This window comes from Grammomys surdaster, unplaced genomic scaffold (genome assembly GCF_004785775.1).
Source record: "Grammomys surdaster isolate TR1022 unplaced genomic scaffold, NIH_TR_1.0 193, whole genome shotgun sequence".
In the NCBI taxonomy this organism is placed as follows: domain Eukaryota; kingdom Metazoa; phylum Chordata; class Mammalia; order Rodentia; family Muridae; genus Grammomys; species Grammomys surdaster.
The window spans coordinates 9,341,372-9,368,420 of NW_021604638.1; the positions used below are offsets into that span (position 1 = coordinate 9,341,372).

The 27,049-nt window shown below is 50.1% G+C and overlaps 1 protein-coding gene across 1 annotated transcript in view; it reads left to right on the top strand.

The window, feature by feature from the left end:
* The first annotated feature begins 1,304 nt into the window (after positions 1-1,304).
* The window catches only part of Slc13a3 (solute carrier family 13 member 3), a 65,961-nt gene continuing 40,216 nt past the window's right edge, over positions 1,305-27,049 (top strand). Inside the window, exons 1-2 of the mRNA XM_028769608.1 lie at positions 1,305-1,410; positions 25,472-25,737. Of these exons, the coding sequence (XP_028625441.1) occupies positions 25,502-25,737 (236 nt within the window). The 5' untranslated portion in view covers positions 1,305-1,410; positions 25,472-25,501. The remainder of the gene's footprint in view (positions 1,411-25,471; positions 25,738-27,049) is intronic.

Genomic DNA, 27,049 nt, shown 5'->3' on the forward strand with positions numbered 1-27,049 from the left:
GTGTATGTGTACAGGCATGTGAGAATATGGGCACGTGTTGTCAGGAGACCGTGCTGATCGTCGTATTTCATTCTGTTTGAGAGAGTATTAGATCACTGTGGCTGTACTGAAGTCAGCCATGTTAACCAGAGCTTGGGTTTTCTAAGTCTGAAGTTGAGACAAAGGCCAGAGCATGGTCACGATTCCAAATGTCTGCAGAGCAGCAGCAGTGTTAGGGACGGATAAGCAAAAGGGACACAGGGATCAATGAGGCTTTCATATTTCACAGTAACCGGTAAGGTAACAGCGCCTATAGGTTACAAGCTGTGTCCATGCAATGTTCTGTCAAAACCCTCCACAAAAACTACAAAAAGCAAGAAACCGCCCAACAAGGCTCTTTCTCCACAGAAACCTCTCAGGACCCAGTAGCCAGGCCAAGGTCTCCATCGACAGTAGCCACTGTGGAAACATGTCACCCTCCCAAGAAGCGTGGAGGACCCGCTCAGGGCAGAGGGCAGAGTCAGGCCTCGTTACTCTTGCTTTGCATGGTCAAGGCCTTAGGATCCTTCCCAGCATCTCTGGGAAACAGAAGAGTCCGACTCGCTGCTCAGTAGTCCGCGGAGGGTGTGGAGAAGCTGGGCCCCCATGGGCTGCTGTCGGGAATGTAAAAAGTGCAGCGTAAGAGGAAAGAGTCCCTGGTTTCTTAAAATAGTGGAGGTTGGATCATAAGCTGACCTAGCAGCTGCCCATATGAAACCGGGGGCTTTGGCACACTTCCATATGCCAACACTCAGAAAGTAGAGGCAGGAGGATGGAGGTTAAAGGTCGTCCTCAGCTGCACAGGGAGATTCAGGCCAGCCTGGGCTAAATGAGAGCCTGTCCCAACACACATACACAATCAAGCAGGTCGTGGCATCTGTCACTGCGAAGGGAAAACCCCTACCCACTGGTGACTGGGCCCTTTGCACGAAGCACCATCTCATTGAAACTCCCCGCCAACCTCCACGGCTGGAAGAGGCTGCAACCATGGTTACTAGAGGTCACAGGAGCCTGGTCTGTCCCTACAGGGTCTGAACTGGTGTGACAGTGCTGAGGCCTTTAGCCCCACCTGGGCTTTGCCCCATTTCCCACGTGAGTGGGGTGCAGGGGCGGAGGGTGCTGGGGGCCCCTTCCCTGCTCCTTGTCCTCGACTTTCCCCAGCCCAGGAGGCGCGGCCGGGGCGGTTCCACGTGGCTCCTCCCCGTCCCTCGGGGCTTTAGGTCCCTGCCGGCCCGGCCGCTGAGGGGCAGTCCGGCCGCCCGGTCTCCGGCGATCGCGCGGATGGCGGCGCTGGCGGCGCTGGCCAAGAAGGTGTGGAGCGCGCGGCGCCTGCTGGTGCTGCTGCTGGCGCCGCTGGCTCTGCTGCCCATTCTCTTCGCCCTGCCGCCCAAGGTATGGTGGCCCCGGGTCGAAACCCTCGCGCCTTGAGACTGCCTCCCTCTAGGAGCACCGATTCCCCTTCTCCCTTCCTTGCCTCTCCCTGGTCCTTCTCTCTCGGTCCTCCGACTCTTCCCCACTTCTAAAGGAATTCTAAAGTTTGAGCTCTGATTGCTTGCTTGGTGGTATTGGGATATAGCCCTTTACGGTCTTTCCGAAGGACAACTGTGTAACCTGTCGCCAGTCACTTAACCTCTCTGAACTTTGCTTTATGTACCCTTACCTAGAAAGAGGGAATACAATAACGCAACATAGGCTCACGGTGAATATAAAGGAGTCAATATACGTCAGGGTCTTAGAACTAAGTCTGATATGTAGTAAGCGCCTAATGCGTGCTACCTGCTTTTGTTCTGTAGCAGTTGCTCAATAATTGGAGAACTACTCTTTCCTGAGCACTTCCTAGAGGAGGTGTCACCTGTCCTGTGTCACCCCTGAAAAAAATTCCCTTCAGAGCATCCCCTCCCCACTCAAGCTGGGACAACCAAGGCTTGAAGACAGCAGGGGACATTCTCATGGGTGACTTCCAATGAGACCCTTTGCTGTTCCCAGAGTCCAGTGCTCTCAGAGAGAGAAGGCTGAAGTGAGTTCCTAGGGAGTCCCAGAAGGGCACGAGGCCCATCACACTAAGTGGATTCTTCCAGAAGGTGCTTGGCCACACCACTACAGTACCGAGGGAGCTAGCAGATATTCACAAAATAAAGGAGAGGTGATGGTGTCATTTAATATGCGACACCCAAGAGCAGGCAGCAGAGCCCCCAGGGAGCTGTCTGCTGCAGAAGACCTCCTGTGTGCCTGACAAGGACTGGTGACCCCAGGCTGGCCGTGTACAGCAAGTCCTTTAGTGCTCAGCTATCTAGCCCGTCAGACTCTGTTGACATTGAAGAGAGCAAATAAATGACCTCAGAAGGAATAGGTCACCCTTGCCAAAGCCAATGGGGCCCTGGGCGAATCACTAGGCTGGGGGCTCCCCAGCTCCCTTCCTTCTCCAGGTCTCGCTTTCCTTGGCTTTAACATGAGATGACCGTCTCCTTGCCTTGGGGACTCGGTGTTGAGGTTGGTCGAGACTAGAGTGATCGGCTCTGGAAAAGGTGGAAGGTCAAGTCAGGACAGTGGTCTTGTGGCCAGCAGAGGTCTGGATAGAGACAGTGCATGCATAGGAACCGTCTACCTGCAAGGACCATGGCTGCTGTGTGCTCTGCCTCAGAGGCAAGAACTGCAAGAGCTGATTCACCAGCATGGGTCTCAGATGAGGTCCCGTCAAGAGACACCTTGGTTCTAGCTGGGTGGAGCAGCCGTAGCCACCTTAACTTGTGTTAGCTGAGTGGACGGCAGGGATTGTGACCAGCCTGATAAGGAAGGGTGTCCGGCCAGGCGCTGAGGCAGTATCTTCTGCTGTCAGCTCAGCTGGGGAGGTACCTGTGTTTGCCTTCCTACTTGAGGAAGTGAAGGTTCAGAGGCTGGGTAACCTGCCCAATGCAGCCCAGGGTCGCCACACTGGAATAGCAGTGCGTGTGGGTCAACACAAATCTCAAATGTATTTAAGGCGTCGTGAGATTTTTATATTTTACTTTTGGGGGTAAGTCAGTGGTGAGGTCCTCAGGCACGTGTAGATAACACGGTACGGCAATGTCAGAAGATGACCCATGTTGGATGGGGCTGTGTGTACTGGGCTGGCACCCTCATTATCCAGAAAGGACCACTCATTAGTTTGTGGTTCCCTGCTGAGAACTGTTTATGTGGCCCTAGATGGCACTGCCTCTAAGTGCCTTGGGAGGCAGGTGGATCAGTTGGGGTGAGGAGGCATGGCATCTCTGAATTCAGAGTGGTTTATATAGTTTTCCTCAAGCTCCTAGCTGGTAAGAGCTGATGTGTCCTACTCTCTGTTGTGAAATGTGATTCCGCGGAAGGCAACTCTGGGTTCATAGCTGTCACGCAACGTAGACACGGCCTCCCCAAGGCTGTAGGGCCAAACTGAAAATGCTTATGGCAGCTTGGATTGTTTGTAGTGTCTGCCCGACTTTCCTTGTCAGAGACTTCCTGGAAGTCTCTGAGCCCCAGGCATGCCGAGACCACCAAGCAGGTGGCACATGGCCTGGAAATCCTTGAGTGACAGGTACCAGACAAGAGAAGAAACTCTGAGGACCAGGGCATCTGACACCTGCTATGTTATGGAGTAATGGGGGCTGTACCAGGTCAGCCCCAGCTTTCTATCTCTGTGATAGGCCACACATTCTGATGGTCCAGAAGGAGCTGGTCAACTGAGGAAAGCTGGGATTGGGGAACAGACAGGCTCCCAGCATATACTGTGATTCAAGGTGTGAGCTGGGAGAGAAGTACAAGCCAAGGGGAGGCCTAGAATTCCCAGCCCCCAGGGAACATTTTCCATGACCCCAAGGGTTGCCAGCAGTTCTGGACAGATGTCAAAGGCCATCTCTGGAGGTGGAAGTGTATCAGTGGCCTGGATAGCTAGTGGGTGTGGCTGGGACACTGTGACATGCTTTCGAGTTAATACTAGCCTGTCTGCTGGCAGAAAAACTTCCGCCCCTCTGGTTCCACAAGGAACAAACAGCTGTTCTGGGCCCCTGGCCGCTGTGAGTTCTTCACCACTGGGTGATTCTGAGGATGCTCTGAAGAAGGGCGGCTGAGGAAGTTGCAGGCAGGACAGCTATACAATGTTGCACAGGTAGTGGACTGAGCAAGCTGTAATTGCGGCTAAATTGAGCCTTGGGGAACAGCTAGATCCCCTTAGGACCTTCTGAGTTTGCCCATAGGTGTCTTCTGGAAAGGCTTGACCTGGGGGGCAGTGATCTTTTCAGGGGGTGGTAGTTCATCTACAAGTCCCAGAGGTACCCTTTCTTTTGTTTGATTCATTCTCTTGTCAGTGGGTGGCTATGAGAAGGCTTTTCCTTCCCTGTTTGTGGGTATTTGAGATCAGGACTGGATTCTCACCCTACAGGCCTTCTCTGTGATCCAGACAAGTCACTGGCTTCTCTGGGCCTCTCTTTCAACATGGCCGACATGCTGTCCGCCTTCCTGGGTATCCTTTGGGGCCTATGACACAATAACCATGGACACATGGGGCTTTGTGACTTTTGAACTCAATCTTCAAGAATGATAGCGCTCACATTGTCAGATAAGGGAAACTGAGGCTCAGAGAGCATTAGTGATGAATGAATAGGGGCCCTAAGATGAAGGAATAGAGGGGATAGCTCTGGGCTTGAAGGCTGAGTTTCTGAGCCTCAATTTCCTTCTTGGTAGGCAAGGACTCCCTATCTCAATGGGCTGTGAATTCAGACAAAGCTCAGGGCGATACAAGGTCTGGGCTTTGGTTGCCATGACAACAGCCAGTGCCTTGCTCCTCCCCACCAGAGCTTGGATCTCACACCTCAGCTCATTTCCCTCCCACGGAGGTCTTAAGAGGGAAGTACGAGGCCATCCTCTCATCAGACGAGGAGACAGAGACAAGAGAAGTTGAGTCATGTTCCTGACCTCACACAGCTCCTGAGCACCAGCCCAGTACCTGTCCCTCTAGTCCCTGAGCATGGGCAGACAGAGTGTCCTGGTAGTGCAAATCCCTGGTGGAGAATCCTGGATTTCAGACCGTGCAGAGTGGTCTTCACAGCGTCTCACTGAGGCCCAGAGGGGGGTGGGGTGGGTAGGGGAGGGGAGGGGGAAGGGGGCATGTGGGAGGGGCAGACAGCTCAGATCATAAAGCTCTCACCTTGGTCGTGTGGGGACCTGAGTTCAAGCCCAGAGCACATGAGAAAATGTCATGGGCACCTGGGATCCCTCGCTGTGAGAGGCAGGGCCAGGGGCATCCCTGGGACTCACTGAACAGCCAGGCCAGCATAATTACTGAGCTCTAGGCCACTGAGACACTGTCTCAAGGAGGCCGATGGCCTTCCTGAGGGTGTCTTCTAGCCTCCAGGTAAGCAGATACATTAGACATGAACACACACACACACACACACAAACACACACACACCATTGAATCCTAGAAAGTTGGGAACAGGGTCTGACTCTATCCTGGTGTAAATGTCATCTTCAGAGCTCTGCTGTCTACTTGGTCACATTCTTCTTGTTTACTTCGTGAAAGAACACAAGCCTGTCCTGCCCTCCCCCCACTCCCTTCTAGAAAATGTAAATACACCATCTTACAGGGAAGCCTTTGTGTGGGGTCTGTGTGTGAAAATCCAGGACTGTAATGACTGAATGGACAGAGAGCAGCACACACACATGCTAGCATAGACCAAGGGGGAGGCTGGAGCCTCAGAGCTGGCACTCACCCCAGGGCCTTTGTACATGGGTTTCCCTCTGTCTGAACCACCATTCCCTGAGCAGTCGACAAGGCTGGCTCCCTCAGTTTTCCTATGTGGTTTACATCACCTCCTCCATGGCCGTCCGCCATCACCTTCAGGTCCTACCTAAAAGGGAAAATGAAGGACCCCCACACCCTACTGTCTTCTCTGCCCCTTTCCCTGACAACCTTTATCACCAGCCGGCAATCTGTCACATATTAAGTGATGTATCTGTCATCTGCATTCCCCTGAGGGAGGTTAGCTCCCGGAGGGCAGGGTTCTCTGTCCCTGCCTCGGTGTCTTCAGCCAGCATAGGGCCTGACGTGTAGTAGACACTCAGCAAATCCAAGTTGCATAAGAGAACAAAGGAATGCTGGTAACCAGCCAAGCTCTCTCCGTACACTTCTCACAAATCCTCCCGTGACCCTGGTGAGGAGCTCCCGTGGTCCTCTCTGCCCTCCCCCATGCAGGTCAGATCGGAGGCTTTGGCTCTGTGAGTGCCGAAGGATGAGTGTCGTAGGGATGCTTCCCGGATGGAGGCCAAAGTCTTGCTTGTCCCCAGGCCTTTTGCCTTGTTTACCATGGTGTTTGGGTGACAGGGACAGACAAGCTTTTACCTAGGGTCAGGCTGGCAAGCCAGAGGCACCTGCCCTGTGGATCCTGGCCTGGATGGAATACGGGCAGGGAGGAGGGCAGGACACTGCTGGCTGTCCTGGGAGAGGCAGGAAAGTGGGCCTCCCTCAACTCCACACCAAGCTTGAGGGAACCCTGACCCCAGAGGGCAGGAACAGGCAGAAGCCACATTGGTTGAGCACCTACTCTGAGTCTGGCTGAGAGCCTACTATGTGCGTGGTACATTATATTCAATGGAACCAGTCCTATGACATCAGGCAAGGCAGCCTCCAGGGCCCAAGGAAACTTGGACATTAGCAGATGTCTCAAGTCACTTCTGGGTCCTGCCCTGCTCTGCCACCTACCTGCCATGAAGTAATCAATGAGCTCCTAGCCACAGGGTGACTGCCATGGAGGAATAAGCTCCTCACACTCATGGTGCCTAGAACCAGGAGCAGGCCACCATGCCGCCAAGAGTACCCAGGCAGCCCCTTTCACAGGGATGGAAGCTGAGGCAGGGCTGCAGGTCAAGGCCGACCGCTGGTAGGACATCAGTGAGCTCTGGGACACAGGGCTGTCCCCAGATGGCGTCTGGCCCTGGGTGATCCAGGGAGGTGAGCAGCAGCCTGGAGTTGAGTCCCTCTGGGCAGACGGCTGGAGCGGGCTCCGCAGTGGCTGCTGGGTGAGCAGTGGTGCAGGCTTCTCATCTCTAGGAACTGACGAACAGACGCACCTTGGGTGGTACAGCGCCTCCAGCTCTCAGACCTCCAGAGGCAGAAACTAGAAAACGCCATCAGAACTCTCTCCTGCCTTCGCCTCTTTTCTTACTCTCCTCCTGCCACTTGTAAGCCTGCTATGTTTTCCCTCCTGCCCTGCCATGCCTGCCTCACGACCTTGGCACCCACTCTGTTACTCTAATCAGCTGTAGCTGGAGGGCTATGGTTGTTGCAGACTTAGGCTCAAGGGCACTGCCTCCGAGGAGTCCTCCTGGATGAGCACCTAAACAATCTTGTCCCGCTCACCCATAGAACCCTCTAAAGCTGCACCGCTTCACTGTCTGCACAGCACTGTGTACAGTCTGTTGTCTTGTTCCATAACCACATCTCACTCTGGGCTGTGGGCAGTGTCGGGGCAAAGCTTCGTTTGCTACAGGTCCCTCTGTGTCTCTAAGGTCTAGAACTTAGCCTGACACATGAAGGACGTTTGGCAATAGCAGAGTGGGCAGGCTTGGGTTTAAATGTAGGTCCTGGTTTCAGAATGTGTATGCCTCTTAAAACCTCTGCCCACATCTGGACTGTGGCACATTTGAGCAGAGAACGGTAGCTTCTGCTTCTGTGGCCGGGACACTGAGGTCCGGAGACAGAGGGAAGCCATCTTGGTCTCCCCACAGGGAACCCCAGAGCGCCCTAAGAGTCCTCCTGGCTAGGCAGCCAGCCGCCCAGCCCTTATGGGCACCCCTAGCTCTGGGCCTCAGCCGTAGTCCTCTGAGGCCTGGCCAGCTTTCCACTTCTGCCAGGTGTGTAAACAGGCCTGCATGGTTCCTGGTGGCTCGGCAGGGAGCTAGATCGAGTGTCCTGACCCAGCCCCACAGGACGGTGGCCTCTACACTGGTGAGCTGAGGGTTCTGATACCCCCAGACCCTGAAGACACAGTCCGCAGACCAGTGCCAAGCTGCTGCCTCCTGCGCAGGTGCACCAGGGTCTTGGGAGGAGACCCACGTGGCCACTCAGTCTCTTGGCAAGCTGTTTTCCTCCCCAGCCTCAACTTCCTCCCCAGCAGAGTGGCTCAGTTAAACCCACTTGCCAGGAAAACGAAAAGACCTAGTGTTCCACAGGTGCCTGGTGAAGGCTGGCTGCTGCCACCTGTAGTGAGGGTCCAGCGTCTGTGGTCTGTGTCTCAGAAACCCACATCAGGTGTGGCAGCAACCCAAAAGATAAAGACACTGGAGAAGAACCCTCCAGGCCAGCATGCCCTTGCCACCCAGACCTGTGGAGACCCACAGTTTCCTGAAGAGGCCTTAATTCACAGGGCTGAGAGGGGCCTCTGTGTTCAGTGTGTCAGGCTTCCTCTGCAGGGAAATGCAAGCACTCAGGAGGCTGCATGGAGGAACCTCTTCCCATTCCCCAGAAGTCCTTTAAGAACCACAGCTCAGAGCAGTGGAGGTGGCAGATGCCTTTAATCCCAGCACTCTGGGCTGAGGCAGAGGCAGGGGCAGCCTGGTCTACAGAGTGAGTTCCAGAAAGGCAGAAACCCTGTCTTGAAAAACAAAACCAAACCAAAACAAATAAAAAGAATCACAGTTCAAGATTCACATGCCAGCTCAGGGATGTTCAGGGCAGCTCCAGTGTGTGCTTGTGTGTGTGTACGTGTGTGTGTGTGTGTGTGTGTGTGTAGCAACCAAGGCACAGAAAGGACCAGGTATTCCATTGAGCGTCCCTGGATGGTTCGTGGCAAATTAAAACTGCTTTGAGGTAGCCCCCCCGCCCCCACTCCACTCACAATGGCTATCATCAAGAGATCTGACAACCTGGGGGCTGGAGAGATGCCTCGGTGCCTAAGAGTGCTCTCTACCATTGCAGAAATGAGTATTAAAAATATTAAAGAAACCTGACAAAAGTGTTGGAGAGGATGTGGAGAAAGAGGAACGTTTATTTACTGCTGGTGGGTGTACAAACTCATAGGACCATCGTGGAAACACGTTTGGAGTTTCCTCAAAACCATTTTAAATAGAACTGACATGAGACTGCTGTTCTGCTCCTGGGATATACCCAGAAAACCCCATGTCCTGTCATTTGCATTTGGCTGATAACTTAAAATTAGGGATTGACTAGTCATGTTTCTTTGTTTCTTTTCCTCTTTCTTTCTTTCTTTCTTTCTTTCTTTCTTTCTTTCTTTCTTTCTTTCTTCCTTCCTTCCTTCCTTCCCTCCCTCCCTCCCTCCCTCCCTCCCTCCCTCCTTCCCTCCTTCCTTCCTTCCTTCCTTCCTTCCTTCCCTCCTTCCTTCCTTCCTTCCTTCCTTCCTTCCTTCCTTTTTCTTCCTTTCTTTCCTTTCTTTTCAAAAATCTGTCTATTCAATTACTTGGCCCATTTGCTGATTGACAATTCCATTTCCTTAATATTTAATTTCTGCAATTCTTTGTAACTTCTGATATTAGCCTGTCTGAAGCAGAGTGGTTAACGCTTGCCACCCATTCTGAGAAACTCCCTGTGCTGACTGCTGTTTCCGTCTCTGAACTCTTGCCTTTTATTTCCACAGTCCCAGATGTTGGTATCTGGGGCTGGCTCCCAGGCTGCAGGTGTTCTGGCCAGAAAGTTCTTGCCAACCCTGCTGCCTTGAGTAGTCCCTTGGCTAGTGTCTAGAAGTTTCAGTGTTCGGACCTTAACATCAAGGGCTTTAATCCATCTCAAATTGATTTTGAGGCAAGGTGAAAGCTATGAATCTAATTTCCATCTTCTACAGACGGATACTCAGTTTTGTCACCCCTGGTTAAACAGGCTAGCCTTTCTCCAATGTATGGTTTTGCCTCCTTTGTCAAAAACCAGGTGTCTGTAGCTTTGTAGGTTTATTTTCGGGTTCCCAATTCTGTTGGGGTCTCCCTGTCTGTTCTCAAGCAGCACCAAGCTGTCTCTATCATTGTAGTACAGCCTGAGACCAGGTGTGGTGATCCTTCCGGCTGTGTCCACTCCTTAGGTCTGCTTTGGCTATTTGTGGTTCCATATTAACTTTTTTGCGGGGTGCTTTTCTCTAGATCGTTGAGGTGTGGCATCAGAATTTTGATAGGTGTTGCAATCTACAGAAAAGCTTTAGTAGGATAGCCATTTCTACAATATAAATTCTGCCAGTCCGGGCGCATGGTGGTCCTCCCATCCTCTACCGTCTTCTGTGGTTCCCTTCTCGGTGACTTGACGTTTTCATCGTAGTGTTCTTTCTCGTCCTTGGTTAAGTGTGTTCACGGGTGGTTAAGTTTGGGGGCATCTATTTTGAATGGGATATTTTCCTAGTTTCTTCCTCCATGTTACAGTAAGCATTTAAACTCAGTCGGGGGGGGGGGTGTTTCCTACCCCACCTTCAATCATTCAGTTCCCAGATAAAAGACACAAAACTTTTGTATTTCTAGTAAGCCTTAAGAGCACCAGAGCTGGGCAGATGTCAGCCCTCTAAGCTGTTAGAATCTACTTCCCTATCGATAACCCCCAGTTATGACCTGCCATGTTCCATCTGGGCTGCTCTTAGCTCTGATGGGCAGCCCTCATGGCCATGTTTTCATGATTCATCTACGCCATGGCATCTTTGCTTCTCTCCACTCTCTCTCTCCTCCCTTGTGGTCTCCTGCCTCAGCCCCCAAGCTCCGGAACTGAAGCCCTATTCTGCCCAGATACAGGCTTTAGGCATCTTTATTGACCAGTCGGGGATAACGTGAAGAGCAAGGTTACACACACAGCATCATTTGGTGTACCTGAGGCTCTCCTTGTTCCTAAGGCAACCAGGGCCAGTATTTAATATTACAATAATTTTCAAAGAAGGACCAAGGCTTAACAGGAAAGGCTGGTAAACATGAGAATTCACTCATAAGCCTAGACCTCGGGCTACAGAATTCAGCTTTACAATACTCAGCAACAGACCATATCCCAACATAAATGGGGGGAGGTCTATTTTGAATGGGATATTTTTCTACTTTAAATGGGATATTTTTCTACTTTGAATAGGATATTTTTCTACTTTGAATGGGATATCTTTCCTAGTTTCTTCCTTGGAGAGTACAGGAGAGAATAAGACACCAGAAATCTGGCCCTGCCTTGGCTACATGTGACACTGGGAACATTTCTCCCTCAGCCTACCTAACAGCTGTCCCTTGTCACCTCAGTGCCACACAACTGCTCCAAGGATACTTATGACAGTCATGGGTCCATGGATTCCTCTATGAGAGCTCCCAACCACAGCCTTTGTTTACAGCAGCTCAGTGTGAATGAGGAGCTGGTGTCACTGTCTTCCTGGAGAGATGTGAGTGGGAAAAACAAGATCACTGTCTTTTGAGGACACATCACACACCAAACCCCAAGCTACTGTTTAGCCATGGCTACCTCACTCTTCATGGCAACTCTATTCAGAAATGGGTAAACTGAGGTACAGGGCAAGTTCTGCACCTCCTCTGTCCACAGGTAGGGTTAACATAAGATAAAGCCATGGCTGAAGCGTGATGGTCTGCACATATGGGCTTCAGACCTCCGAGGTGGGTCCGGTGCTCGGCATGCAGTGCTGAATAAATCCCTTTGCAGTCGGTGTCTTTGACTCCTCGCACTGGAAGGTTCTGGTAGAGGAAATGATGACCCTCAGCAGAAAGGGTTTTACGTGCCCTTCCACTTCCTCCCTGGGCGGCTCAGCTTAGAGGGTCAGCAGAGCCGAATGCAGGTTCCCTTTGGCTGGAAGGAGAAACTGAGGCAAGAAAGGCTCTGTCAAAAGCACACTCAACATTTATGATTGAGAAATATACCTGGGTCATCCTGTTATACAACGCATGATGTATTCTCCACAGACCTTACCCCTCCATGGTTCAGGCCCAGAAGTCACCAACATCGTCTCTCTTGAGTGCCCTGCTCAATGCATGAGAGGTTTTCCTGGCTGCTTCTGGTTCCACACAGGGAAAGAAGGAGTCAAAGAGGTCAGAGAAAGTTTCCATCCCTAGGCCCCAGATCCCCAGGAACAACAACTAACAGCTTTCAGGAGAGAGAGAGAGAGAGAGAGAGAGAGAGAGAGAGAGAGAGAGAGAGAGAGAGAGAGGACATATGCAGGTCACTGCTGGGAGGCAGAAGGTGGAACAGTCTTTCCTTTGTTATCTCCTCTACTTCAAGGGAGGCACCATCTAGCTCCCAGGAACCCAGAAGGCAGAGGGCTTGAGCCTGAAGATGACCAGGGCAAGGAGAGCCAAGATGGCCCCACTTCCCAGCCCTTACCTTCCCATGACCCTTTGGGGCCAGGCGGCACCTAGGGCTGCTCCTACTGCAGCTCAGCTTTGCTAAGGGCAAAGCCAGACTTCTAGGGAGACCAAAGAACCAACATGAGTGGAAGGGCTGCTCCCCCAGGGCTCTGGGCAGGCACTAGGGCCACCCTGAACTCATCAAATGACATGACCAACGGAGGCACAGAGGCGTTCCTCACTGTACGGCTGGCTTAAAACCTGGCACTCAAGCCCAACTCCCAAGCCTAAGCTCCCTTCCCCGCCTCTGGCTGACTACCTATGTCAGTTCTGGTCTCCATAATACCTTGCTTCTGGAGAACCCAAGAGACTTCCAGAGTCCTAACTTGGAATGCAATTGGCCAGTCATTCCCCTGGGCATCCTTCTTCAGTGTCCCTGCCCTGTCCAGCACAAATTCCCCCTTTCACCGCATCGCCCAGTGCAGTCAAGCTGTGAAGTACCCATCTGGAGCTGGACTGAAAATGGACCTCCAGGTAATAGATAAGCAACACTACTCTGAATCTCAGTCTGTTCATCAACACAATGGGCTCATCTTTCCAGGATTCGAACTTAGGACAGACTCCAGAGGCCTTGACTGTGATTGAATCCAGCTCAGCTACCATGACTGAGCTGCCATGACTAAGACAATCACCCTGAGGTCTAACCCTCCCTGCCCCAGTCTCCTTGTTAGCGTGAGGGAACCTGTAGACAGTTCTGCTGACCCTCCAAGCTAAGCCACTCAGGGTGGAAGTGGAAGGGCAGGTAGAACATTTTTTGCTGAGGGTCTTGTGCTGTGGACTGAGCAGGGGCCTGCCTCCCCCTGAGTTGGTGCATCCTGTAGAATCACTTCCGGTCCTGTAGAATCACTTCCGGAGTAGATGTGGACTCCAGCAGCAGGTGGCACGGTGGTTCCTGGCAGTCGTGTTCTTCGACTTCCTGGCTTTTTGAACTTGGGAAAGTGCCTCAGTTGCCCTAAGCTGCCGTTTCCGTCTACAGACTATGAAAAGACTGCTGGGAAGGAGCTGGAAGGGATGAGGGGAAGCTTGGTCTGTGTATCTAAGAAAGCGAAAGAGCAAGGCCCACTAGAGGTGCTTGGGCCTCTGCAGTACTGAGGACTAGTCTGGATAGTTGTGTCCCACTAAGCCTGTGCCTGGTGGCCTGGAGGGGTTTGAATGGAGCCTGGGACTCATCCTCCCTGCATCCTCTGGCCTTTCCTCTTCGCTAAGGCCCCAGGTTCTTGGAGTCACCCTTTCTTCCCCTCTAAGCTGGAATAAGGCTCATCTGCCCTAGTGTGGTGTCTGGAAGGTCAAAGAAGTACCTGTGGCGAGGAAAACCTCAGTGGCTACCCCCTTGTTCTTCTTATCTTTGGCTCAAAGCCCAGAGCCCTAGAGGGGGAGAGGCTATAAGTAATAGGTTGATCGAGATAGGAGCCATGTACCCGAAGCTAGTCTTGAACTCCCTAAGAAGCTGAGGATGAGTTTGATCATCTAGCCTTTCTGCCTCTGACCCCCTGGGAGCCCAGTCTAGATGGGATTTGAACCTCATCTGACCAATACCTTTAAGCAGGGTTCCACCCAGGCCAGAGAAGGTCTCCTGACGGGATCAGGCTGCCAAATGTGAATGCATCTCCTGGTCCCATCATGTTTAGAGTTGATGGAATTGTGGGGCAGTTGGGGAGACAAAGGCACAACCAGCGAAGGAACTGCCCAAGGTCATAAAATGAGTCAGCTTCTTTTCCCAGAGGGACACAGCAGCCTGCTCTAGGGTTGGGTCAGGCTGCTGGGGGCTCCTGTTCTAGGGCCATTCCTGAGCGGAGCCTGCCTGCCTGCCTGCCTGCCGGCTTGTGAATGATTAGTGAGGCCCGGGCAGCCAGAGAGTGTGAGGGATCCCAGGAGTACTTTTTAATGAATGGCTCCAGGAGCTTGAACTTGTCAGGACATCTGCTAATGAGTCCAGGGGTCAACGTTGTGCTGGGTGGGGGCAGGGGCAGCATTCCCTAAGCCAGCTCTGCAGACCCCGCCCCCAGCTCCCATGTTGAGATCCCAGCGAGGCCTAGCTGTTTTCTTGGGTTCTCTAAGCCAGAGAGGGAGAACCTGAGTCAGACTGACAGATTGTTAGTACTCTGACAGCAGCCTCCTCCAGCGTACCCTCACTTACAGGGAAACGTGGAGAGGCTCAGAAGGGACGAATGCTTGTCCCAAAGCTCTTGAAGTCTTAGAGCCGTGGCACGGAGTCTGTGCCTAGGTCTGAGTGAAGCCTCCAGGCCTTGTCCCTGGACCGCCGAGGCCTTCCCAGGTCCCTTATTTACAAGTGGAAGTCTCTGTCTAGCAAGCCTCTTGGCTTTGTGAACTGTGTTTCTGTTGTGTTTTTGTTTGTGTTCCTAGGCTAGGACCTGTCCCTCTCCCCCCCACACCCCTGCCTCCCTCCCACTAGTGATCTGTGCTCCAAACTCCCTTCCCTCAGTACCTGTGTCTGAATGGTATCTACAACCATCACTGTCACCCCTCAGAAAAGTCCCCCGAGTCCCTTGGAGATGTCTGAAGGAAAAGCCCGAGGCCTTCTGTTTGGTTTTGTTTCAGACAGGAGTCTACGTAGCCTAGGCTGGCCTCAAACGTGGGATCCTCCTGCTTCAGCCCCAGAGTCTTAGAACTATAGGTGTGGGCCACCATGGTGGGAAAATCTAGTGTAAAAGGCAAGAAATGTGAACCAAGCGCCAGGGCCACTCTGTAGGAAATGGTGCCACATCTGTAATGTTCGAATGTCGCTGACTCTGTGCCATGCAAATGTCGGCTGCCAGGGATAGCCACAGCAGCGGTGCTAGGAGGTTGGAATTCTCTAGGGAAGAGTTAAGTGATAGAGGCAAGATTTGAACCCAGGCACCATGGCATTGGACACCACCCTTTATAGTTTCCTGTGCTACAGGTTCCTGTGTCTCACTCACTGTCTCAGTTATATGTCTACTGCTGTCTCCATGACCCCATACTTGCTTTGGGGGGTACAACTTGTCTTTTAGGCAGACTTCTCTATGTGGTAGTAGGACACCTTTGTTCCTACCCTATCTATTTGCAAACAGGCTCAGAGAAGAAGGTGTTTTGGCCAAGGTTCCACAGCACAGTCAGTGCACCTAAGCTTGAAACTTCAAACCCTTCTTGGCTTTTTTCCTGCTGGAGCCCCAAGTTCAGGGCCTCACGGTAGCTGTGCATTTCCAGAGCCTGCATGAGCCTCACAGAGGCAGGTACCACCATGGGTAGCTGGTCCCCAAGGGTTGCCTGGCTCTCTCCCACCATCCTGGTCACTGCCCACACACACCTTAACCACGGTCCCTGCTGTGGCCTTGGGGGAAGCTGGTGAGGGGAGTGGAGATCTTAGTGAGGCTTAGTGTCTTGTGATCTCCTCTCCTTGGTCACTTCCTTCTCTTTCCTTCATGGGCAGAGGGGCCAGCCTGGAGCACAGTGGAAAAGTCACCTGGGGCTGCTTGGAAATCATTTCCCAGCTCAAAAATTAACCTTCTGACACGGCACTTTCTCCCCCTCCCCCTGCGTGCTTCGTCTGGAGACTTTAATCTCTGTGGCGAGGTTCGGCCTAAGCTCAGAAGCCAGGCTTTCTCTGGTTAAGGGATTACAGTGCTTCCTGTGAGAAGCCCAGGTCCCATCGAGTATGTCAGGGTAGCTCTGGCATGACTTTGACTGAATCAAGGATGACAATCAATTGCCAACTCTGCCCTTGTTCCTAATCGGTCTAGGATAAGGATGAGCCCAGGATACCCTGCATGGCAGGTTGAGGAGGGGGCTGCCAGGCAGGGGCAGGTACAAAATTTGTGCTGTAGTACTCAGTGGTGCAGCCTGGAATCCCAGAGTTCATGGAGCAGAAGCAGGTGGATTAGGAACCCAAGGCCAATAATAGCTACACAGTAAGTTTGGGGCCAGCCTGGGCTACACAAGACTCTTGGCTCAAAAAGCCAACCAGTCCACCAAGTAAAAACTAGAGCAAAGGTCTCTCTCTGGCTTACGGCGGGATATGAGTGGAGACTCTGACTGAGAAGGGCAGCTCTGACTGGCCTGCTCCATGCTGCCTGAGCCCCACCTCAGCTCCTTGTTGCTCGCTCTTGACGTAAAGACCACTCTCTAGAGAGCTTATCTTCACTCATGTATTGCGAGCTGTTGTTGGGATTCTTTCTGCCTAAACATCTTCTCAGCAGCTGGAGTTGATTACTGGTTTGCTGTCCATGATCTGTCCTCCCTCCAGTCCCGTGGTCCATGCAGGCAGGGCTTTTGTCTGGCTTTGCTTGCCTCCGTGCTCAGGTTTCAGGTATGGTATCAGTAGATACCAGCTACACGGATGAAGAAATGTTCCAAACCAGGCCATGCGGGCTCACGGGCAGGGCACAACAGAGTGAGTGGCAGGGCCAGCATGAGAAGAGCCACAATCCCTGCAAGGGGCTTGCTTTTTTGATTGTGGTTATGGGAGAAGAAAGAACATTCATCATAGGGGGATATCCCACTGCAGGGTAGCTTAGAGCCAAGACTCCAGTGTCTTAAGGGCCACAGGAAAGGGTGGCGGTGATAGTAAAGGGGGGGCTCAGGCTCCTAGAGACTGCTCTCAACTCTACTGTGCAGTGAGGATGTGAGCCCCCCTCTGTGCCCAAGTGCACCTGAATTCCCAAGAGACACTTCAAAGTGCTTTTCTGTAGAATTTCACAGTATTAAAAGATTTGCTCATCAAAAGGAAACTGTGGGCCAGAAAACCCACTTCTTTTTTGTTTTGTTTGTTTGTTTGTTTGTTTGTTTGTTTTTTGTCTGCTTTTTGAGACAAGGTCTCACTGTTTTAGCTCAGGCTGACTCTCTGTTGTTTTTTTTTTTTTTTTTTTTTTTTGCTTCAGCCATCCTGAGTACTGGGGTAACAGGCATGGTGAAGTCACAGATGCCTCTGGTAATGAGCAGACACGTTGAGAGAGTGCTCACACTTCCAGCTCTGATGGTAATGTCAATAGAAGGTTGGATTTGAAAGGGTTCCAGGATCATGTGCTAAAATGCTCTGCTGTCCTAAAATCCCCAACTTACAGATGTCAAAGCTGAGGCCTGGAGAGCGGGGAAACTTTCAGGACCATGGAGAGCAGGAAGGGCTCTGTGGTCTGTGTCCTGGCCACTCGTGAAGTAGTGGGGTCAAGTTATGGAAGTCACAAGGGCCACAACTCCACTCTATCTCACAGAAAATCCACTCCACTTCTGCCTCTGGGCACACTGGTTCACGAGCTCAGATGAGCCACATGGCCACACCACCATCTGTCAGCCAGATCTGGAAAGTTCACTCCTCAGGTTGTGGCTGCAGCTGTAGCATGATCTCTGCATTCTCTCAGAGGTCCTTGAGAAAGCACCAGATCTTCCTAGCTTCCTTTCTGGGTCACTTTGGGTAACTCCTTTGCCTTCCTGCTTCAGTTCTGCCCAGAGGCTCTGCCTCCTGAGTTTGCTGAAGGACCAGATGACTTGGGGAGGAAAAAAGGTAAGACAAGACAAAACAAAACAAAAAAACAAAACAAAACAAAATGGAAAAAAAACCCACTGATGGTGGAGGACCCTAGGAATGAGAACTGGAGAAGACGGCAGCCTGAGAGGCCAGGTGCCACAGCAAAAAAGGTATCCCAGCCAGGGCCAGGAAGAAGTTGATACAGATGGGTCCCAGGAAGTAGTTGAGGTAGAAAGTGGTCGTTAGCATAGGAGCAAAAAAGAAGTCTTTACTGCATGCCATCTAAATAGCAGATCCCCATGTCACAAGCTTACTTAAAGAAGGAAAATTTAGAATTCTAGTTTCTCGGTGGCACTAGCCACGTTTCAAGTGCTCACTGCTCACTAGGGGAAGGCACTAAAGGATTCCATTGCTGTGGAAAGTTACTGAGGTTAGAATTGTTGTCCATGGTCTGGAGGCCTGGAGCAGGGTATGATGGAATTCCCCAGAACACCCTGAACCTCAGTTTGTTCCTCTGAAAACTGGGAATCCTGATACTTAGATGTCTGCCTTCCATAGGAGCCTTTGGGGATAAAAGCCTGAGAATGCACATGGAAACATGTCATTGATGGAGAATTATCGTAGGGATGAACGCACAGAAAAACCTTCCTTATTCATTCCTCTGTCCTCCTAAAACTCCACAGCCAACATGAGCATTTGTGCGAATACATGGGCGTGTGTGTGTGTATGTGTGTGTGTGTCCACATGCACATGTGAGTACATGTACATGTGTACATGTGTGTGTGCACATATGGGTATACATGTAGATACATTACATAAGTACTTGTTAGTGGGGGGAGTATACATGCAAATTTATTTGAGACGGGTTCTAACTATGTAGTCCAGGCTGGACTTGAACTTACAGTGATCCTCCTGCCTCTGTCTCTCGGGTGCTGGGATTATTGGTGTGTACCATTTGTCATGTCCAACTCTTTTGTTGAACGTTCTTGTCTTTGGTCTGTTTTCAATACTTCCCTCACTCTCTCTCTCTAGAAGGCTTTATGTGGCCACTGGCTGCCTGAGCCCTGGATTCCGCCACCCTCTACTGAGTGTCTATTTTTAGACCCATTTGTTCATTTATGGTTTATCATTTTATTTATTTATTTTTGAGACGAGGTCTCACCAGGCTGCTTTGGAGCTTGCAGCATAGTCCAGACTGACCTAATGCTAATCCTCCTGCTTCAGCTTGTCCAGCGCTGGGATTCTGAGCATGTGGCACCTTGTCTGGGGCTTCTGTTTCTTATTTGGAGGTGATTTCAGGGATGCCATCACCTCCTCACTAACCTTTCACAGAGAAGCATTGGCTCTGTGGCTCCTACACGGTAGCACAGTTCTTCCTGGGTTTATTATTCTCTTCCCTATTCCATTCTCTCTCTTCTCCTGGGAGCATTGGGCCAGTGCTGCCCTGGCCGTTCACCATATCCTTAGGGCCATGCTTTTAGAACCAAGTCTTGGAGGATCGTGTGAGGACAGTACCCTTCCAATACCACTGGAACCCAGGTGTGAAGAATGTCACATGCTTGGGCTAGGTTTGTGCTTTTATGTCTCTTTTAGTCAGAGCACATACCAGTCTGGGTGTGGTAACATACTTCTGTCATCCCAGTATTCTGAGGTGACTTGAGATACTGAGTCAGAGGTCAACCTGGGATACATAGTGATTTTAAACCCTGTATTTTATTCCTAAACTTCAAAACAACTTAAGTCAGTGACCACCAGAACACTGAGCCCTCAGTCCCAATGCTAACCATGGCCATCATTGCCCTGCACCTGCCACAGACAACCTGTTTCCTGTCAAGAGTCCTGGAGTCTCTACAGTCAGCTAATCTGGACTCTGTACTGTCACGTAGCTCACGACACTCCCTCCCCCAGGTTACACGAACAGTAAAGACGGTATCGCTTCCCAGAAACCAAGGTCCCGAGCTGTTCTGAGGATGCATCCACCAACACAAGGGCCCGCCTAATGCTAAGTCCTACTCCCACCATGGCGGCTTCGTCTTCATACCTGGGAGTGAACTTTGCCCTTTTCTTTCATCATCAAATGTGGCATCTTGTCTACTCTGTCCCTTTTTTGCAGCTGATCTCTGATTGTTCCAGCAAGGTGACCGGAGTAGAAAAGACTTCATTTTGTTAACTCACATCTACGTGCCTCCTACCTGCTAACCCTGCTATCATTAAGTGTTCAAGAGCTTTGCTCTGAATCACTTCTCTCCCCGAGACCCAGCTTGGTTGGGAAGAGATATGCTGTGGTTGTACATAGGATGCTCGGCTAGGGAGAGGAAGATATTTGGGGTGACCAGCAGTGTTCCAGATGCTAACCAGAAAAATAATGAAACATGTTCCTGACCCGAGTGCTACCCAAGGCCTGCCGCCATCCCGGCTTCCTGTCAGGGTCAATGCCTCCAGGAAGGAGATCTGTACAGATGGAGTCTGTAGGGGAGAATACGGAAATCAAGACTCCTGGGCAGACTCAGCGCCCAGGAGCTGTGGCAGGCCTTGGCTTGCTAGGCATGACTGAAATTGATGGCTTTCTGTAATCCTCTCTGAAGAAAGTCGGGAGGGAATAGCGGCCCCATAGAAGTTGTTGGGGGACATTAATTGAGCCTATGTGTGTGAGAGGCCTGGGACTTAGGGAATATTCTGGAAATGTCTCTGGGTGTCACTGCTATCGCCTTGACACATCTACCCAGGGACATGAGTCAGGATACAAAAGGAAACAGTTCTCAGGGCTCTCAGGTGGACATTTTCAGGTAATTTCATGCACCCTGTCTTGCAAGTATTCCAGTCTACTTTCTTTTCTTGTAATGTCCTTGTCAAGGCAGCCCTGGGTTATACTGAGCCCATAGACTGAAACAGGAAGTGGCCCTCCTTGTCTATTCTCAGAGAACGGTGTGCAAGGCACAAACCCTGCTGACTCCACTTCTGTTCAGCAGTAAAGGCTGACACCAGCAGGGCGGGGGGAAGAAAGGGGAAGGAGCCTTAATGAGTGGTTCGATTTCTTAAGGAGATATTGGAATATTTCATTTTTCTAGCTCTATCCTTAAAACTGAGTGAGTTACATTTTCAAGATATTTGTTTCCCTTAAGTTGTTGGCACAAGGTGGTTCAGTTTTTGTCACCCCTTTGACACTCTAGTCCCTGTGAAGCCTCCCTAGGTTTTTGTATGAGTTTCAGACTGGGTGTTACTAACCAGGAAACCACATTGTTGCCTGAGTTTTAGGCTGAGTTTTTATATGTACGCACTGCTCCAAACACACTAACTTCCGATTAGTCAGAGGATCTGATTTGCAAGATTCCTCTATGGCCCCACAAGTCTCCTCTGGGATCTGAGTATCCCATGAGAAACAAATACCCAAAGGCTGCAGGATAGCGGAGAGGGCCTGACCTTCGGACTCCGTGGAAGTGTGCGCTTTCTGAAGTCGAGCTGAGAGCTCCTCCTGAAAGGTCGTCCAGCTTTCCCTGTTTGGCTTGTAGCTAATTATTCCTCTGGAACCTGAAACAGGACCTAGGGCCACACCTACCACTGAGTACACTGTTTTGTGCTGTGGTTGGGAGTCTACAGCCATGACTGCAGCCACCTGCCCCACTGCAGCTATGGAAAATATTTACTTTCTTGCCTCTGTACCCCGAAGCTCCAGCCTAGGGCCTAGCCAAGGGTACCCACACTCACCTTCCACCCACCCACTCATTCAACCATCCCTCTGTCTCTTATGTACCCACTCGTCCTCTCACCTACTGAATCCTCCATCTCTGTACTCATCTACCAACACTTCTATTCACCAGCCACTCGTCCATCCATTCATTCACCCAGTCATTCATCCATCTGTCCATCCACCCACTCATCCATCCATCTGTCCATCCATCCATCCATTCATTCACCTATACATACATACATAATTCATACATTTATAACATACATACATACATAACATACATACACACATTCATACATATATAACATACATACATAACATACATACACACATTCATACATATATAACATACATACATACATAACATACATACACACATTCATACATATATAACATACATACATACATAACATACATACATTCATACATAATAACATACATACATAACATACATACATAACATACATTCATACATATATAACATGCATACATATATAACATACATACATAACATACATAACATACATACATACATACATTCATACATATACAACATACATATATACATAACATACATACATACATAACATACATACATACATAACATACATACATACATACATACATACATACATACATACATCTATCCACCCATTCATCTGTCAACCTCTCATTCATGTGTTTATTTACCCATTCTCCACTGCAGACACAAGCCCTAAGTATGTTGAAGACTGTGTTAGGTTCTTGAACACAGAAGAGAGTGAAACACAGCAGACAGGGAACCTCTTCTCATGGAATTGTGGTCCCACCTCAGGAGACAGCTTAAGACACGCTCGTTGAATGCTGGAACCTTCTCAGGTTCCATGCAGTCAGGCTGATTTTCTAGCCATTTCCATGGAGTACCGGCTGAGCATATTTAGGGAGTGCTGTGGATGACTGCGTCTTGAAAACCTGCATTAATCCAATGCAGATACGATTCTGTAATCTGTTCAATGCATCTGTCGTGGAGCTTTAGTGGATGACAAAAAGAACAGCTGTTTTCCCTGGCCTTGGGATCCTCCTTGGGCATATCTTACATGACCCTAGATGATGTGCCTGGGCGTCTGATAGAGATTACAGAAAACCTGACTACCTTCTGTAAATTCCCCTTCACTGTGGTCCTGCCTATGCAGAACATACCGCATGCTTTCTGAGTGTGGTGTGACATCTCCTTTCATTCTGAAGCACATTAACATGTCTACTCAAGAACTGTGGCTGGGGATACAGATAGCCCTGCTGGGGAACTTCTTGCCTTGAAAACATGAGTACAATCTTCAGAACACACTCAAAAAAGCTAGCATGCAGGCTTCTGCTCATAATCCAAGCACTGGAGAGGCAAGAGAGGAAGGTCTCAGAGCACACTAGCCAGCCAATTTAACCAATGAGCTCTAGCCAATGAGAAACCCTGACTCAAAGGAGGTAGACCACATTTCTAAGGATGATTCTTGACATTGGCCTCTACACACCAATACACACACACACACACACACACACACACACACACACACTTTAAAAAGAAATACATATTTCCTACCAGAAATGGTGACACAGAACTGTAACCCTAGATACTTGGGAGGCTGAGAGAGAAGGATTAGAAGTTCAAGGCCAGCCTAGGCTATGACATATGTTCAAGGCCAACACGGGCAACTACTAAAATTCTGTCTTAAAATCTACAAAATAAGACTATAGCTGGAGACACAGCTCAGAGTTAGAGGATGACCCAGCATGTGCAAAGCCCTAGGTTCCATCCCTGGTACTTCACAAAACCAAAAACCAGACCACAACAGAACAATCAATGTTCCCGTCTGCCTGCCTCAGAATGCAGCAGATGGGTGCTGGGTAGACATTGCTAGCCCTTGTTAGCTGGGTCTGCCTTAGACAGGCTCTGGGTCCAGCTGGAGAGCACGACTTCTTTTTGAGTCACACACACAAAAGAAGCTTCTAGCACAGGCAGAAGGCATCTACTCTCCTTCCCTTAGCTATAGACCTCTGAACCTTAGTTCAGAAAGCTTTCACCCTCTCCTGGAAAGCAGGAGACATCCTTTGAATAGGTTGTCCTTCAAAGGGCCCAGAGATAGGATCTGAAATAAAGCCGTGATAGTAACCCAGAATGAAGAGGGTTGGGCAGGGATGGTGGAGTCTCACTAGGAAGCTTGGGAGATGGCGTTCAATATGCCTCCTTCATCTTGTTAGAAAGACCACCAAATTTCCTAGTGGAAACTGATTCCAGAATGCTGTTTCCCTGGAAGTCTTGGCCAACTGTGCATTTAGAGCCAGAAGCTGAGTGTTCATGTCTGAGCCGGAACGATGAAGCCAAGCTAGGCAGGGGGAGTGTCTGTAACAAAATACCTTAGCCTGGGTAGTTTGTAAACAATATAGGTTTACTGCTCACAGCCCTGAAGGCCAGCAAATGTCCAAGATGGAGATGTTGGCTGATTAGGAGCCTAGTAAAGACAGCACTCAACCTAAGAAAGATGCTCTTCAGGGTCCTCCGACCCTGAGGCCTCTCACAAGGGTACGAGTTCCATTTCTAAGGAGCCCAACTCTTACCACCACACCCATAGAGACTGCTTATCAACAAGGGAAGGGGGTGACACACGAGTTCAGATGCTAGCATCCACCCTTTTCACACTCAGTCCCCACCCACATATGCCCACAGTTCATCAGATTCAATTCTGCTTTAAACCTTACCTCCCTGAGATAAGCGCCAGGCTACATGTTCTCTCCTGTAGAAGTGAAAGCTCGGGATCCAGGGGTAGCAAGACCCCAACACAGACAGCATGTTGAAGGGACTGCTACAATCTAGCGGTCTGAATGTCTTACAGTGGACACAAAATAAAAGTGAACGATCTTATACATATGGCTTTTTTTTTCCAAACGCAAAGATGTAAGATAGTCCAAGGGGATCCCAGGGTCACCGATGTTACACCCAGACATTTCCGGACTCACCTTTCCCAAACTGACAGTCATGTCAGGTGATACAGAGAACAGGGCAGATGGCAGGGCACAGTGAACATTGGCTCTTTCGTTCCTTTCCTTGTCGAGAGTGTCCTGTAGGAGTGGCAGTTGCCATCAGTGCTGGCCAATCCCATTCACACCAATGGCATCTGCCTGTCTCCATGGTGAGCTTGTCTGGCTGGAGGGGCATGCTCAGTCTGCCGCTGGGGCACCTGGGAATGCTGGGAGCTTACGCTCTGCGGAACAGTCCTCGGCCAGGGATAACGAGGGATCAGATGTGAAGTATCCAGGATGTCCTACATTTCAGATAGCACCTCAAGACATGTTCCTCAGCATAGAACTGTTGAAGACCGCCATCAACTCATCTCTACGTGATTTCCTAAACTTAAATTGTTAGAAGACACTTGCTTTCCTTCCTTCCTTTCCTCACTTCCCTCTTTTTTCCTTCCCTCTTTCCTTCCTTTTCTTTCTTTCTTTCTCTCTCTCTCTCTCTCTCTCTTTCTTTCTTTCTTTCTTTCTTTCTTTCTTTCTTTCTTTCTTTCTTTCTCTCTTTCCTGTAACTGGACTATGTAACTTTCAAGGACAAGCTTTGTAGATGGCATCTTTCTTAATGTCAAAAGGTTGGACACATCTATAACACTACTTCCAGGTTTCCCACCAGGATCGTGCTTCAGATGTCCATGGAAGAACCTTCTAAGTACTCTTGATTGCTTCCCTTTGTTTCACTACCCCCCTCTGCCTTTCCAGAGCTTTCTAGAATTCTCTACAAGTACTGTTAACATTCTCATCCTCAGGGTTTCCCACAGAGATAATGGTGTAAGGGGGGAAGTGTTTTCATATATCTCCACAACATTTCAGCGCAGAGAGCTTCCTCATTTTATAGCTGAGCAAGATGATGCTGTCCACTGCTTCCCTGAGTGTGAGCCTTGGTGTCCCTCCCCCCATCACTTCTGGCCTGATGCACAAGCCACTGACTGAGTGTTCATCCCCTGCTTCACACACAGGAAGGCCGATGCCTGTATGTCATCCTGCTCATGGCGGTGTACTGGTGCACGGAGGCCCTGCCCCTGTCAGTGACGGCTCTACTGCCCATCATCCTCTTCCCCTTCATGGGAATTCTACCCTCCAGCAAAGTCTGTCCCCAGTATTTCCTCGACACCAACTTCCTCTTCCTCAGCGGCCTGATCATGGCCAGCGCCATCGAGGAATGGAACTTGCATCGGAGAATTGCCCTCAAGGTCCTCATGCTGGTTGGGGTCCAGCCTGCAAGGTAAGACAGAGGGAAGTCTGGGGTGGGTGGAAGGCAACACTCTTCCTTTTCGACCATTGAACCAAGAAACTGTCATTTCCTATGTGTTTGGCTTCCTAGTTTCTTGACAGCTTTATGCATTCCACATCAGTAGAATAGTACAGTGTAGAGCTGATTTGGTGACGGCTGTCTTCAATATGCTTCAAAGTCCTCCAAAGGACTTTGTACCATGGGGATACACACCTTCAATCCCAGAATTCAAGAAGTAGAAGAGGACAGGTCTCTATGAGTTTGAGGACAGCCTAGTCTATATAGTGAGTTCCAGGACAGCCAGAGCTAAATAGTGAGACCCCAGCTCAAAAAAAGCAATAAAATAAAATAAGAGTCACTGGAGACAGAGTTGGACGGCTGGCCCTTCAGCCTTGTGCCACCAGGCTTCTTGGGCTGAGGTCAAGATCCTCTGCTGCAGAAAATGGCAGCACCCGCCTCTGTCAGTTGTGTAGCCGGCTCTCATGAAGTCCTTGTGGGTTAACTGGGCAAGTTCAAGGGATCACACAGACTCGAGTGATAAAGCCAGCCCTAGCTGCCATTCTTGACAGTTGCCAGCATGGTGGATAAGTGTGTGTTCCCATAATACTTAATCTCAATCAGGGACTTCTACCCAGCCTATGTTCATCCAGTTCATGGATAAAAGACACACAACTTTTATTATTAATAATAAGCCTTAATCAGCACTAGAGTTTGCCAGGTATCTACCCTCTAAGCTATTAAAATCCATTTCCTCAGTTAATAACCCTGAACTATAACTTGCCATTTCTATCTGGGCCACTCCTAACTCCAGTTGGCCAGCCCTCGTGACCGTATTTTCATGACTCACCTAACCCATGGGGTCTTCCTTCTCCCTCTCCTCATGGTTCTCCTCCAATGCCAAGCACAGGAAACCCAAGCCCTGCTCATCTCAATTCTGCCCAGCTATAGGCTGTAGGCAACTTTACTCACCAATCAGGGATGACTTGGGGGGCAAGGTCACATAGCATCACTTGGTCTATGTGAAGATTCTCTCTTCCTTAGGGACAACCTTAGGGCCAGTATTAGCATTACAATACATAGTGAAAGACCAAACCTCAACAGGAGTGGCTTGGGGGAGACAGGAATTTAATCTCTGAGACTCACATGGTGGTAGGAGAAAACCAACTCCAAAAGTTGTTCTTCCTCTGACCACCAACATATGTCATGTTATTTGTATACACACACACACACACACACATACACACACTGCACACTGAATAGATAGATAGATAGATAGATAGATAGATAGATAGATAGATAGATA